This window comes from Opisthocomus hoazin, chromosome 6 (genome assembly GCF_030867145.1).
Source record: "Opisthocomus hoazin isolate bOpiHoa1 chromosome 6, bOpiHoa1.hap1, whole genome shotgun sequence".
Classification (NCBI taxonomy): Eukaryota; Metazoa; Chordata; class Aves; order Opisthocomiformes; family Opisthocomidae; genus Opisthocomus; species Opisthocomus hoazin.
This window is the reverse complement of record NC_134419.1, coordinates 11,974,790-11,988,267: the sequence shown is the minus strand read 5'-3', so window position 1 is coordinate 11,988,267 and position 13,478 is coordinate 11,974,790. Positions and strand designations below refer to the sequence as shown.

The following is a 13,478-nucleotide window of genomic DNA, read 5'->3' as shown; positions in this document are numbered from 1 at the left end:
TCAGTCTCAGGTGTAACTGTTTACTCTCGCTTCCTGCTGAAACTGGGACTGGGCTTGTGCCTGATCCACCCTTGCTGGAAGCGCAGGACTCTTGTTGGCTTGCACTGGGATTTGCTCACATAAGAACTGCTTGTAAGGGGCTGTTAGTGACTGCGGAGTCTGATCTTTTGCTAGGAGGAGGTTTGCTTTTCTTAAGCATTTTATGTTGTAAAAATCTAAGCTATGACTAAATGCATTAAAAAGGAACATATTTCTAATTATATTTTAGCCTCTGCCTGTCCTCTACACCTCAAGTAGGGACTAATTCAGAACATCCCTGTGGCCCTCTGTTATCTGCTAGTAGTGTAGTTTTTGTGTTAATCACTTCTGTGAAAAATCAGTTTTGTCTATTTTGCTTCCATTTCTGCCTTTGAGAGAGACACTTGCGGTGCCTTCAACTTTCAGATAACTCATGTGGAGAGCAAAAGTTGAGAATGTTTCATTTTCAGTGTTGAGGGGCATTTTAGAGCATAAAATCCAGTCTCCATTTCTATGAGTGTTTTCTGTGCGGTCTTCAGAAAATTGTCCATCTGCACTCTTCAGAGATGGTACCTTTTGTGAGGCTGTTAAGAATAAAGGACAGCCTGCAGCCTCGTGCTGTCCCACCAGCTTTAGGAGATCTCTTTCATTTCTTCTCCCGTTCAAATACTCATCCATGTGTTTTATTTTCTTCCAGGTTCTGGGTTTATCATGTGCAGCGGCAAGGAGAATCCAGACAGTGACGCTGACCTGGATGTTGATGGGGACGACACACTTGAATACGGGAAACCACAGTATCGTTTTTGAAAGGCTGTTATTGAGAGGGAACCTGGAGTTGCGTCTTCAGCTAGATTTCATTCACTGTCCTGGGTAGTGGTGGATAATCTATGTCCAACCCTACTGGAAATGGCACCGCCTTCCCCAGTTCCCATGTTATTTGAACTAGGAGGGATTCCCAGTTGCTGCCTTTGAGATCCTGCTGTTGATGCAGCACTACCTCAGACCTGGTTGGTGAAGTCTGCAGGAGACATTGCAGGAGATCAAAGTTAGTGTTTCTCTATTCTGTTTCATAAGCAATCTCTTGTCTCCATCCAGGTTTCTTCCATAAAGACAGCTTTTCCTGCTTCATGAGTAGGAATTGAGTTTATTTTCCACAAGACACCCCTTTGTTTTCAGGGGTTTTGTGCAGTAAGCATTTCCATCACTATTCACCTGCCACTTAGGGAGACTGAATTTTTTTCCTTTCATTAGGCAGTCCGTGGGCAGAACTATCATGAAGGGTAGTTTTTGGGAACTTTTCCATCTGCGAGCCAGGCTCTGGGAGAGCTGTGGGCAGACTTCTGCCCTGCAGCAGCTACACAGCCATCAAGGAGGAATTCCTGCAGAGGTATTAGGCAATATTGACTTAGCTGTGGTGAGGGGGAATGCGTAGCTTTCATAGGTTTTATTGAAATCTGTACCAGCCTTTTAAGACTGAAGCCCCAACCCTTATCTGGAATAAGGTCTCTGTACTTTCAGCAGAAATCGTGGAATTGTGCAAGTTAGGCTTGCAGAGGTTGAGGAACTGGTTTTCCCCTTCTAAGAGGCTGTGGTGTCATGTTGCTGTCAAAAGACTTTCCTGTTTCTTTCCATGTAAAACAAAGCTTTAATCCAGGATTTAAAAGCAAACTCCTCCATGGATACCAGCCCCTCTTCTTTTGAGGTGTTCCCAGTTGGAATGAGTTTGTTCTGTATCCCAAGTAGTGTCCCAACCGTCTCAAAAGCTGTCTGCAGCAAGGCTGTACGTTCCTTAACCCCTCGTGCTCAGGTACACAGAGGCGGACGTTATCCCTTGCACTGGGGAAGAGCCAGGTGAAGCCAAAGAGAGGGAGGCACTCCGAGGTGCTGTCTTGAAGTAAGTATTTTGCCTTTCTAATTTGCATTCATTGCTTTTCGGGAATCTCAATTTGTGGAAAATACGCGTTCACTGGAGCGCAAGGGTCGCAACGAGAGAGACTTGCAAAGAAGCACAGTGTGATGAATAGGTCTCCATTTCTATCTGTGCAGCCTCATAAAGCCTCCCTGCACAATTTCTGTCCCTTAACCACCCCCCTGCCCAGCCAGTGCCGTCTTCTTCCTGACCAGCGCTGGACAGAAGGTGAATTCTGGCAATGGGGAAACTGTGCTGTTCTAAGGCCTTATGCATCATCTTACTTCATGCTGAACCATGGCCTGTTAGTAGTAGTGTAACACGGTGCCATCCGAATCTTGTCTGGCACCTGGGGTATGATTTCATTGCATCCCATTATGGGTTGGACGGTACACAAACTAATCCTTCTGCCTTTGGCTCTGGAGTTGGGGCAGGACATGTGCTCTGCCCACGTATCTATGCGAAGAATGTAGGCAGCCAGGGTTCAGGGCACTTGTGGAAGCATTTCAGGCAAATAAAATGAGTTTTAACAGGGAGGTACGATTGCTTTCTAGGCCCTCTGCCCTGCGTAAAACAGGGCTTAAATTACCCCTCTATCTCTTTCACTGAGTGATTCTGTGAGATCAAGGTTGAAGTGATTGATGTAGCTGTGGAATGAAGTTTTCTTACTGTTTAGCCTGTCACAAACACTAGTTCAAAATTAGGTTTCTCTCCATAGAAAAGTGACATTTGCCACACTGGATCCAAACCATTGGTCCGTTCAATGCTCTGCTAACTGTGCTAGCTTATAGGCAGAGCCTCAAAGATGCTGAAGCTCCTTCACGACCAGGAAAGTGGTATTGTAGTGGGAGGGTATTGGGGTATCCCAGTTGGAGTATCAGTGGCTGTGGACGCTTAGGGCTTGGTGAGACAGCTGAGGACCTGAGGCTGGGAGAGCCAGTTCCCTCCTGTGGCTTGCACCTAACACATTGTTTTGCTGTTTGGGCAAGGTCCTTGCACATCTCTTGGACTTGTTTCTCCGTCTCTAAAACAGGAGAGATGACGTCGCCTCTGAAAGCACTTTGAAATTCTGGCAAGTTTCTGTAGAAATGCCGTAGGGTAGCTGATGCCCTGAAGCGTGAGCCTGCGCTGCCTTTTGAGTGCAACTGTCTTAGCTCATAGAGCTAAAATGTTATATCGTCACGGGTGTGCAGCCTGCTCAGAAGATTCCTTTCTCTTCCAGTCTCTGTTACTGGCTTGCAAGAGAAGGGACAGGGTTAGGAGTTGTCTGTACTTCACATGGGAAAATGGAGTAGATGGGGCTCTTGAAGGTTTAAAGTTACTCTGAAAGGGAGAAGCTATTGCAACACAGGATATCTGTTCATGGGTAAAGTTTTCATCTTTGAAATTGTGTATTCAAAAATGAGCCTTAGGTCACAGGTACTGTTTGATTCCAAGCCTTCAGTCAGCATCACAACCCTGGTGTGATTCAGCAGAGGTCACAGCTGGAAGTGCAGGCTGGGAGAACACTGGTGGAAATGTGGACTAGCACTAAAACACCTCCTGCAGCGCTCCAGCCGCTCATGTTTTGAAGCCTAGACTGATGGGTAGAAGTATTGAGACAGAAGTGGTGGGTGGAAGGGGCGGCTCTTCCTGAGCAGCAAATTTTCCTGATTCAACCTTTAGCATTCTGCCCTTTTCTCTTGTAGTGGTGGCACACCCAGTACTCGAATAACACCGGAGTTTTCTAAATGGGCCAGCGATGGTGAGTGTTGAACTTGTAAATTACGGATTTTTGTGCTACAGAAGAGCAGATAGATATTCCTTATCTTCTGATTGCCAGTAATTAGGCAAATGGTAGTTACCAATGCTCTTACACAGTACCAGCACATATGTATGCACATACAATCACACTAGCTTTTTGGATTTCACAGCACAATTCACTATAGTTAGTGGCAGCGGGAGGAGTTGCCAAGAATGCAACCTTAACTGGTTTGATGATAAGAAGTAGGGATTGGGCTGACTTGCTGTTGTGTCACTAAAAGACAAATTGCTGTATCACAGAGGGAGCCATCAGAGCTTGACTATGTGATGGTGGTGTTCAGCTGCCGAGGGTTTAAACTGTGCAGGCACCCGTTGCTTGAGTTTTTTTCAACTGGTGTCTTACCATCTTCCATTCTTTAAAAGGTTATGCTATAGACTTGTATCATGATCTGTTGGGCAGATCTTGTCCTTGCTGGCCTCCGTATGGCAAGAAGAGCCTGCAGCTCTGAAACCGGAACCTTTAGAGTGGGTATTCTAGGAGCTGTCCTATTTCATGACCTGTAGGTGAGACTCCAGAGCAAATGAGTGAAAGTGAAATTGTACCTTTACATGCATTATTTGAAAGCTCATAGCATTAAGGAGGGGAGTGGTGTTAAACCCATTCAACTGCTGGGGTTTTTATTTAATGCCAGCAGCACTGGAAGTGTAAGCAGCAACCTAGTGGAAATATGAGAATAATAAAACCTGGCGCTTTCCAGCTGTAGATGCCAAATCCATTTCCAGAGCTGGGCAGTGCTGCTTTAGCTCCCTTAGGAAGGGAACTGAAGCTCAGCGACCTGAAGAGACTTGTCCCAATGATTTTGTTCCCTGTTCTGTTACTGTAATGCTTTGGGCATTTGATTCCCAGCCTTGAAAGTACCTACAAGACATAGATGCTTGCGAGTGGGGGTGGGTAGAACCACTTTTGCCAAGGGCATGATGATTAAATGGAGAACATAGGATATCTATCACAGGCATTTTCTTCTGTGGGATAGGCAATCACATTTATTTTTTGTGATGTGGGAGCACTCGCTTGTAGGTGTGTTCAGCTTCAGTAACTACAGCCACAGAGGTGATGAGGAAGCAGCCCTGATGGCACTTGCTATGAGCTGTTTTCTTTATACCTTTTACCTAAAGCCACAGTGCTGAACCTACAGCCCAGGGGCTGGCCCTAGGACAGTTGGCTCATCTCCAACAGGTATCTCGCATCCCCTCCAGTGCTGGGAGGAGTCATGGAGCTGCTGGTAGAGGAGAGCTATGAGCAGACTGTTCTGTCATACTAGTTACCTGGTAGTTATTTTTCTCCCTGTCTGTGTCTGAGGGGTCTTAGAAAAAGGGAAAAGCTGAGGACAGGATCTGGGCTGGGTGGGTTTCCTCCAGATCCACCTTTCTAGAAGTACACTTTGGTGTGACAGTTGCATCAGACCTTTCTGAATTAAATCCTAGCTTAAACAGCTGGAACACCTGCAAGGGTCAGTCGTTATTTTCAGGCCCGAATCATAGAAGCAAGCTGTACAGAGAGAGGGCCTCCCTGCCAGACAGGGACACGTAGCATCGGTCTCTTCTCTCTCTTTCCAAGAAATGACATGAAAATGACTCATCGGGGTCCTCTGCTTCTGAAACTGTAACTCGCTCAGACTATTTCGTTGCAGTGATCAAATGTTCTCTTAGTAATTTGTCTGTTCTTCCCTCAACAGAAATGCCCTCAACGAGTAATGGTGAAAGCAGTAAACAGGAGACCATGCAGAAGACCTGTAAGAACAGTGACATTGAAAAGTGAGTATGAAGTGGATAGCTTTCGTTTTTCTTGTTTTGAGGAACCATAGTGTCCATCTGGTGTTCCTAGAAGCAGTGCTAGTCTGAGGGTAGGCGTATTTGAAGCTTTTACCACTGAGATGGGAAGTTGTGCTCCGACATGAACCGGGGACTTGGAGCTGTTGGTGTCCTGACTTGCTGTGTCCGCAGGGGGCCTGTGGGGCCTTCTCCCCGACATATCTGCGTGGCCAGGAACCCAGTGACAAGGTAGTAAGCACAGCTTCCAAAGGGCTTCTCCATTGCAGATTGCCTTCTTTTAAAATATTTAAATAGATATATCCGTGCTTTCCACCATGTTCTTGTTATGGTTAGTTTTTCAGATATGTTGTGGTGCGTAACAGCCTAGACTGGAGCTGGGACTTTGGACAGGAGGTGAAGATTCAAACCCACTTTAACCTGACAAAAGCAATTGGCTTGTCAAGCTGTACTTTGACTTTTTTTTAATTCCCCCTGCAAGATTTCTGCTATCAGTGTATCGTGGGATCATACGTTGACTGGAGAATTTACCTTATCATTGCATCTTGGTTTTGAGGGCAGTCCTTCCTGTGGTCTCTATTCTGTTTATTCCATGATACCTACATGTTCCACCTTCCATCTCTCCAGCAAAAGGGAATCCTAGCAGCCCCGTAACTTGGCAGAAGCCTCACTAGGAGAATTTCTTTTCCCTTAAGATCCAGGTTTCACCTTTGTATGGTTGATAACGGAGATAATGTCTCAGTTCCTCATTTTTTTACCTGCGGCTCTTCCAACTGATTCAGAAGTTTAAGTCCCGGTGTTTGAATATACAATAGTACCGGGACGCCTGGCCATCTCCTTGCCTGTCTCTTTCTGCTCGCTGGATATCCTGCAGCCTAGTCCAGGGTAGAAACACATGGTTTTATCTGCACCGTGCATTTGAGTAACCACCTCTGCCCTCAGCATCCTTCAACATGCTGCTAGGTAGACTTACTGCTGAGGCAGATTTGACAATGCAAACCTAAAACTACAGGCTCTTCACTGCTGCCATGCACTGCATTAATTGGGGTGGGGCAGTGTGTTGATTATTGCCTGACATAAGGTGTTGCCCCAAGATCAAGTGAGATACAAAACAGCTTGAATGAGGTGCAAGCAATGAGGTAATTGTGGGTTTTAAACAGATGGCATTTGCATTTTGGGGATGAGGTCCATTGATAATTTGGGATGGGGAAAAAATCTGGTGGTAGCATTAGGCTGACTTTAGAGAAAGTTTGTGGGTTTTTTAATGTACTTTGTTGTCCTCCTGCCCCTGGTCCTGACTTGAGAGGTTGTGTCCCTGGCACATTTCAGGATCTCTGACAGTTCAGGCAGCCTGGCAAAGTGTATGTTCATAGTCAGGGGTCAACTGGGGAAACTCCCTGCTGCAGAGGAAACTTTAACATTCTTTTGCTGTCTCAGCACTTTCTTTCTTACAAGGCTTATTAGCGTGTCCCAAACGTGGGCTGTCTGCTGTTCGATGCTTCCTGGTGAGCAGACTTTGGCCAAGGACCCCAATGAGTTTGGGAGCTTGCAGCTCAGTGCAGAAGCAGCTTTGTCCTTAGAGTGAGCCAGCCGTTGCGTGCTGTCTTGGTGGCAAGGTCTCATCCCTTCTGGCCTAATCTGTCAGCCTCTGTCTCAGCCGCTGCTTGGCTTCCCTTTGGGCCTCCTGTCTGTCAGCCCAGCAGCCCTCCACCCGCCCAGATCCACTCCTATTGAAAATCTTTAAACTGCAGGAGCTGAAAGGATTTGACATTTTCCAGAACACTTGAGCTCAAGTGATAAAATTGACATAGCTTTAATAATCTGATCGAAGAGGCTTTAGCTAGCACCTTTTGAAGGATCCCAGAATCCTTTCCAAACAACACTCATGCTAACACCGCTGTGAAGTGGGGGGAGAGTGTATGTGCCTGCAAGTGTATGCAAGCACACCTTGCTCTGCAGTAACCTTGCCCTACTAGAGCTTCAGTCCTGCAAAAGGTGCAAAAAGACAGCAAAACCCAGTAGAAATTACGGGAAAAACCTTAAGTGTCTTGCTGAGTCTTTCCAATAATGTTGATTTTTCAGAAGTAGCAGGGAGTGCTTTTCATTTAAGGTGCTTTATTTCACCAAGGTTCAGAAGGCAAGATGGTGTTTCAGGTGGAGAATTCCTAGCTGCTTTTTTTCTTTTTCCCCTCTCTTTCTTTCCTTTGAGATTCGTGTGTGATAAATAGTTTCTGTGCTGCCATTTAAGGAGTCTGAATGCTCTGTGTGCTTGTCTGTGTAGAGGGGTTCTGTTAAATTAATTGATAACAGGGATCAGAGCTACAAGCCTACAGAAAAGGAGGGGGAAGGGTTTCACACTGTCTGGCTGCTTCCCACTGCACTGCTCAGCCATGATATATGGCAACCCAGCCCAACAAGCTAAATTGATTCATCTCTAGTTCCTGTTTCTTAATCTGGAGCTAAATTGGTTTCATTTTTCTTGTTTTGGGTGGCGCTTACAGGAAGTTTTTGGCAGCATCACTTTACTCCATTGTTTGTAACTTTAATTTTTGCCTTTAAATCTGAGCGTTATTGATTGCCATGTTAAACCCAGTGTAGCATCTGATTAGCATTTTTAAAACTGTCCAGAAGCACATGGCTTACCACCTGTGTCTGCCACGCTCTCTGTTTAGAGCATCAGCTAATAGAGTTAGCAGTGATCCACGTATTGATCCTTTTCTCATAAGAATAATGTTCCTTCCTCTTCCCCTCTTCCAAAAAGAAGTCTAGGCAAGGCGAGCGGTGTGGTTTTGTTTTGTATTTCAATCCATTAGTACAGTACAGCAAGTGGTCCTCCTCTTGGCAAGCAGTTGAAGCTCTTTGCTTGAGCAAGTTAATTTAATCTAAATTCAGGTTTTCATGGAGAAAATTTTCTTGCATGTAGAATGACCAGATGGGGTTTAGGGCAAGTCTGTGTTTGTTGCCCTGCTCCTTGTGCCATGCCAGGTCATCAGTGGCTTAGGCAGGTTGACCTCATCTGCGTTGTGTTGAACTTCAGGTGGCAGCCACAGGTCATAAGAGACATGGTGTTGATCCCAGCTCTCCTTCGCAGCCATGCCAGCTCCTTGATAGCTTGGGTGGGTTTCTCACTGTTGACCTCATCTGTGTTGTGCTGAACTTCAGATGACAGCCACAGGTAAGGAGAGAGCTGGTACTGGTCCCACCTCTCCTTCCCAGCACTGTGGGGTGTCTCAGCCCTGCTGAGCATTTCTCATCTAGCCAGTGTGAAGTGGCTGGGAGACCCCCTGGAGTGCTGAAGGCTCATGGCCCTCATCTACTCAAGGTGCAGCTTTGCTGGGAGAAAGCAGCTGGTCCCTGATTGCCCAGGCATCCTCCTTGACTCCTCCATCAGCATCGTACTCTCAGCCAAAGCACCGTCATCCACAGAGAGCTGCAAAAAGCACCTTCCCCGCAAAAAGTCTTCCTCCCTCCTCCCTCCTGAGATGCTGCCCGTGAGGGTCTGGTGCCATTTTGAAACCGAGGTTCCCTGGGGTTAAAAGCCAGCATCTTAATTCAGAGTGCCAATGTTCAATTTTGCTTTCTGCCACCAGACTAGATTGCAGGCCAGCGAGAGAGTCTGGGTTAGTGGCCCACTGGGTCACCTCCCATTTGTTTTCCTCAATTTTGTGTTGTCATAAATTCATTCCAGCCCGTTGTGGTTGATCAGTTTATCTCCGCCGGGGCAGGGAGCGCTGCAAGCATGATATATGGCACAGAGCATTGTAGCCAGCCTCTCCATGAATCACTCCAGCTGTTTGGTGTCAGCCCCAAAGCAAACAGGGCCCGGCCGCTGAGCGTTGACTACGATGAGCTCAGTATGGGAAGAGACATGACGTATGAATGTTTATTTAATAATTCTCTAATATTTCCAGCGGAGTGTGGTTGTGCCTTCTGGGGGGGGTGGGGAGGGGGGGAGGTTGAAGAGGGAAACTCTAATCTGTTGGGGTGGGTCATAAATCAGGCAGACAACATCATTAATCAGGGATGGGACAGAATTGGAAGGAGGTGGGACTGGAGCTGCCATTCTCAGTGGGAAGGGGGCTGTGCTCCTTTTTTTCGTAAAACAAATCTTGTTTCTGATTCCGCTTGGCCCCAGCGGCGCTGCCCGTATAATAGCAAACCGGGACACAAGGCTGTTTAAGTGAGTATGCTACCTCTGCTATAAACCTTGCGATACGAGCCTGCCAAGCATTAAATCCCTTTATAATTATCTTCTTTATATAACACTTCACGCTCATCATGCTTCATTGGCTGAGACGCTCATTGGGTTAAAAAGAGGGTTTTAGAGACAAAAAGCAATTGTATTTGTTTTATTTTTCCTGTCTCTGCTATCCTACCCTTCCCCCCCACCTCACCTCTTTCCAATCCAGCTGTTCCGAAAGCATCGGCTCCAGAGGGGCTCTGGTGCGGCAGCACGGGAAGGAGCATCGGTTAAAATTAAACAAAGTTTAGGTTGGGGTCCTTGTGCAAAGAATCGAGCGTGAGAGAGCAGTCGGGGAGATAGCAGAGTCTGTCGAGGGGACCCTGTTCCCGGGCAGACAGTCGAGACAGGAGCAGAGTCGGTCGAAGCCAGGGGATTAGCAGAGGCCTCAAAGGGAAGGAGCCACGCTTGAGCTGGTGTGTCAGAGGGAAGCCGAAGCGGTTGTGAATTCACACCAGAGAATAAGCGTTCCCCAGCCTTTCTCCATAGTTAATAGGCTTTGGTGGGAGACAAGAATATCATATAGCAAACATAGAATTAAAAAATTAATTTGGGTCATAAATGAACTCGCCCCTTGTGCTCTGCTGAGAGCATGATGCTGCTGGTGGGTCCAGTCCTAGATCAGCCCATGTAAACCTGAGATGGGATCCAGGAAGCCAAACTAAAGCGCAAGATTGTCTAAGCCAGGCTGAGAAAGCACAGCTGGGCTGAGCGCTGCTTGTGTCCAGATTTTTATCTTTATTAGGTTTTAGTCCTTCCTTTCAGTAATTCGTTAGTATGTAGTATGTGTTTGTAATGTATACTGATGTTCAGTGTTGGGAGGGTGCATGGGTAGATGCTCCATTTCCTTATGAAGTGAGACTTTGACATTAATTCATCCTCTCGGTTGTGGCGGTGGAGAGCAGACTGCTGGGCTGCATTTCTTGATTTTGCTCCCTGTTTTAACTGTTCAGTAGAAATTGTGTGTGCCAATGATGGTCTCAAACGTTATTACCGCTGCGCCAACTGAAATTGTATCAGTGTCGTGGTTCATCACAGGCTAGCGGTTAACGAAGCTCAGCAGGGCGGGCTGACTGTACGAGCTCAGACCTGGGGGAAGGGGATATCTCTGTTTCTTGCAGCTATGTCCAGAGGTTTGGTCCGATTCTCACACCTTGGGGCAGTTTTCTATAGGTACATATTTGACATCTTCATATAGGCAGGAACTCTTCTGTTTGTTGAACCCGTGATGTTTTAGAGCTGAAGTGTCTGCAGACCTAAGCTGGCTGCCAGTTTCGGGGGCTGTAGCATCCCTGTCCCATAACTGGTGAAAACCTCAGGAAGGAATTTTATTCCTATGTTGGGGGTGCAGTTTAGGCGTCTTGCCCTTCGTGTTTCTTTGCCTGCCCCTTCTTTTCTTTTCTTTTCTTTTCTTTTCTTTTTTTCTTTTCTTTTTTTTTTTCTTCTTAGTTTCAGAAATGCTGTTAACTTTAATTTGTGGAGTTGCTTCCTGGGAGTGAAAAATCGATGGGGGGCTATCGCAGTGTGAAATTCTACTGTCACTATTGAGCTATAGAGTTAGCAAGATGTCTTAGAAGGTAAAAAATAAATCGTGGCCCAGCAAGTGCTCAGCTGTGCTATTTCAAAGGGGATATGAGGCTGATGGTCCGTTAGAGGGTACTTCAGTTAGATGGATGATGATTCCCTGTGAAATATTGGAGTTATTCCATAGGTAAGAGAAACTTTAGCTTATAAAACACAAACAGCTGCCTTCTAGCAGACAAATTCTGCCCTTAGATGTGTGAGCAGCTTGTCAGCGAGAGGACTCGTCCCTAAAATTAGCCTGTTGTGTTTAAGATGTCTCTGATGGAGTGTTGTAGATCCTGCTGTGTTCCTTCTGAGAAGATTTTGAGGATGTGACTGTTTATTCACATCCCTTACCTACACTGCAAGAATTAAGAGGCAGGGGCTGATTATTTATTTTTTATTTAAATGTTTGTATGGTGCCCAGATCCTCTCTTATTTTTTATTTAAATGTTTGTATGGTGCCCAGATCCTCTCAAGAGAAAATTAACAGTTATTTTTACGTAGGCTGTGTTCCCTGTTTGGATGGAAATGTTCTTTTGAAGAGCAGAAAAGGGATCATGTTGTGCCCCATCCACTGCCAGTTCACTGTTGCCGTCGTGCATCTGTTGAAGGGCAGCCCTGGTTGCCCAGGCTGTCTGCATGCTGGCATTAATAGGGCTGCTGCTTTCTTTGGCACTTGCTGACTATTGTGGCAGGACACAGTAAGTGTTTGTGCTGTGCCAGCTGCTGTATGACAACAGGATGACTGTAATTACAGCTCTGGGTAGTTTATGCATTTTTTAGACTGTAGTTAGTAAGTATAAATATGAAGTAGTACCAAAAAAAACCCCTGGTTTCTATTACTTCTCACTAAACTATGTCTGGGACAACTGTAGAGTCTGTAATTACTTCTCTTACACTTGCATGTACAGTTGCAGTACCACTGAGGGGAGCTTACTGCTGCAGGAAGGCGTTTTAAGCCGCATTTAGTTGGAGCTTGGTAAAGATTTCAGAAAGAATTTAATGACAGAAGAATTCATTATACTTTCATATCTCCTCCACCTCTGTAACACAGAGCCCAGCACGGCCTTTACAGAAGCAGTGTAATAGCAAGTAATGTAATTAACACAGTTAAATACCCGTGTTGATTTTTTGCCCACAATTCAGTGTCGATGCTTGTCCTAACCGTACTCGCTCCTCACCACTGCGGGCACTTCATCCCATTTCTCTGCTCACTTCTCCTTTCTTCCTTTTTGACGGTTTCTATCCCCAAAAAGCTGCTGTTTCCCACTCAGTTGCATAAGCGTTCTTGCCTTTCCCTCAGATAGCCAGCTCGTGACCTGTCCTTCCTCTGCATTGCTGTTTTCCTGTTCCAGCTCTGGGACCACAGTTGGTTATGTGATACTAATGTGCCGTGGCCTCCTTTAATAGCCTCATGTTTCTTTTTGAAGGTGTGATTACGTTAAATGATGCTAATTCTGATCCTTTCTTTCCCTGTAAAGGAAACAGCAACAGTGCAAAAGTTCTAGGGTGGCAGCAGCAGTTGTAGGAAGCTGTCTGGAGGATGTGTTATCACACTGCCCTGGTGTGCCTCCAATCAGTGGTCATGAATGGAAGTTCTGGAAAGCATATCACCTCCACAGTAAAGCCCTTAAAAGGCTGCAGATGAATCCAAGTGCTGCTGTAGTAACATAGATATTTCCTGTTTATTTCGGCTGTTTGGACACAGGCCATGAGAGTAGAAGGCATTTCATAGCACACGGAGGCTGGCCGCAAGACTCGGCTGCGTGTCCAACCTTCTGAACACCTTTCAGCCCTAGAAATTTGCTATTCCTCTCTCACTTCAGGGATATTTTACAATTTTGTGCCCTGATCGTCCAACCAAAGCCACCAATAATCCCGGATCACCTCCAGGCCCCAGTAAGATGATGGGTTACAGCTGCCATAAGTCTTCCAGTAGAAAAATATACCTGCCTAGCTATACGTGGAACTCGGTCATAATCCAAACGTGTTTGCTTGTGGATGGAGGCAAGTTTCAGTCTAATCCGTAGGCCTCAGCAGGCAGAGGAGCTGCATTTTCCATTTCCTCTGCCTGCCTTTTGTGACTCTGGCTTGTGTTAAGATAGAGACCGTGATGCAGCTTCACAGATCTGTTAGGAATACAATTCGGGTCACCAGGATGAAGGATGCAGT

General features: G+C 46.1%; 1 protein-coding gene across 5 annotated transcripts in view; it reads left to right on the top strand.

Moving 5' to 3' along the window:
• Positions 1-13,478, top strand: part of RNF220 (ring finger protein 220) — a 225,351-nt gene that overhangs the window by 190,495 nt on the left and 21,378 nt on the right. For all 5 annotated transcript variants that reach the window (XM_075424640.1, XM_075424643.1, XM_075424642.1 and 2 more), the window contains 4 exons: positions 716-812; positions 1,826-1,912; positions 3,616-3,671; positions 5,407-5,485. In XM_075424640.1, the coding sequence (XP_075280755.1) occupies positions 716-812; positions 1,826-1,912; positions 3,616-3,671; positions 5,407-5,485 (319 nt within the window). The remainder of the gene's footprint in view (positions 1-715; positions 813-1,825; positions 1,913-3,615; positions 3,672-5,406; positions 5,486-13,478) is intronic.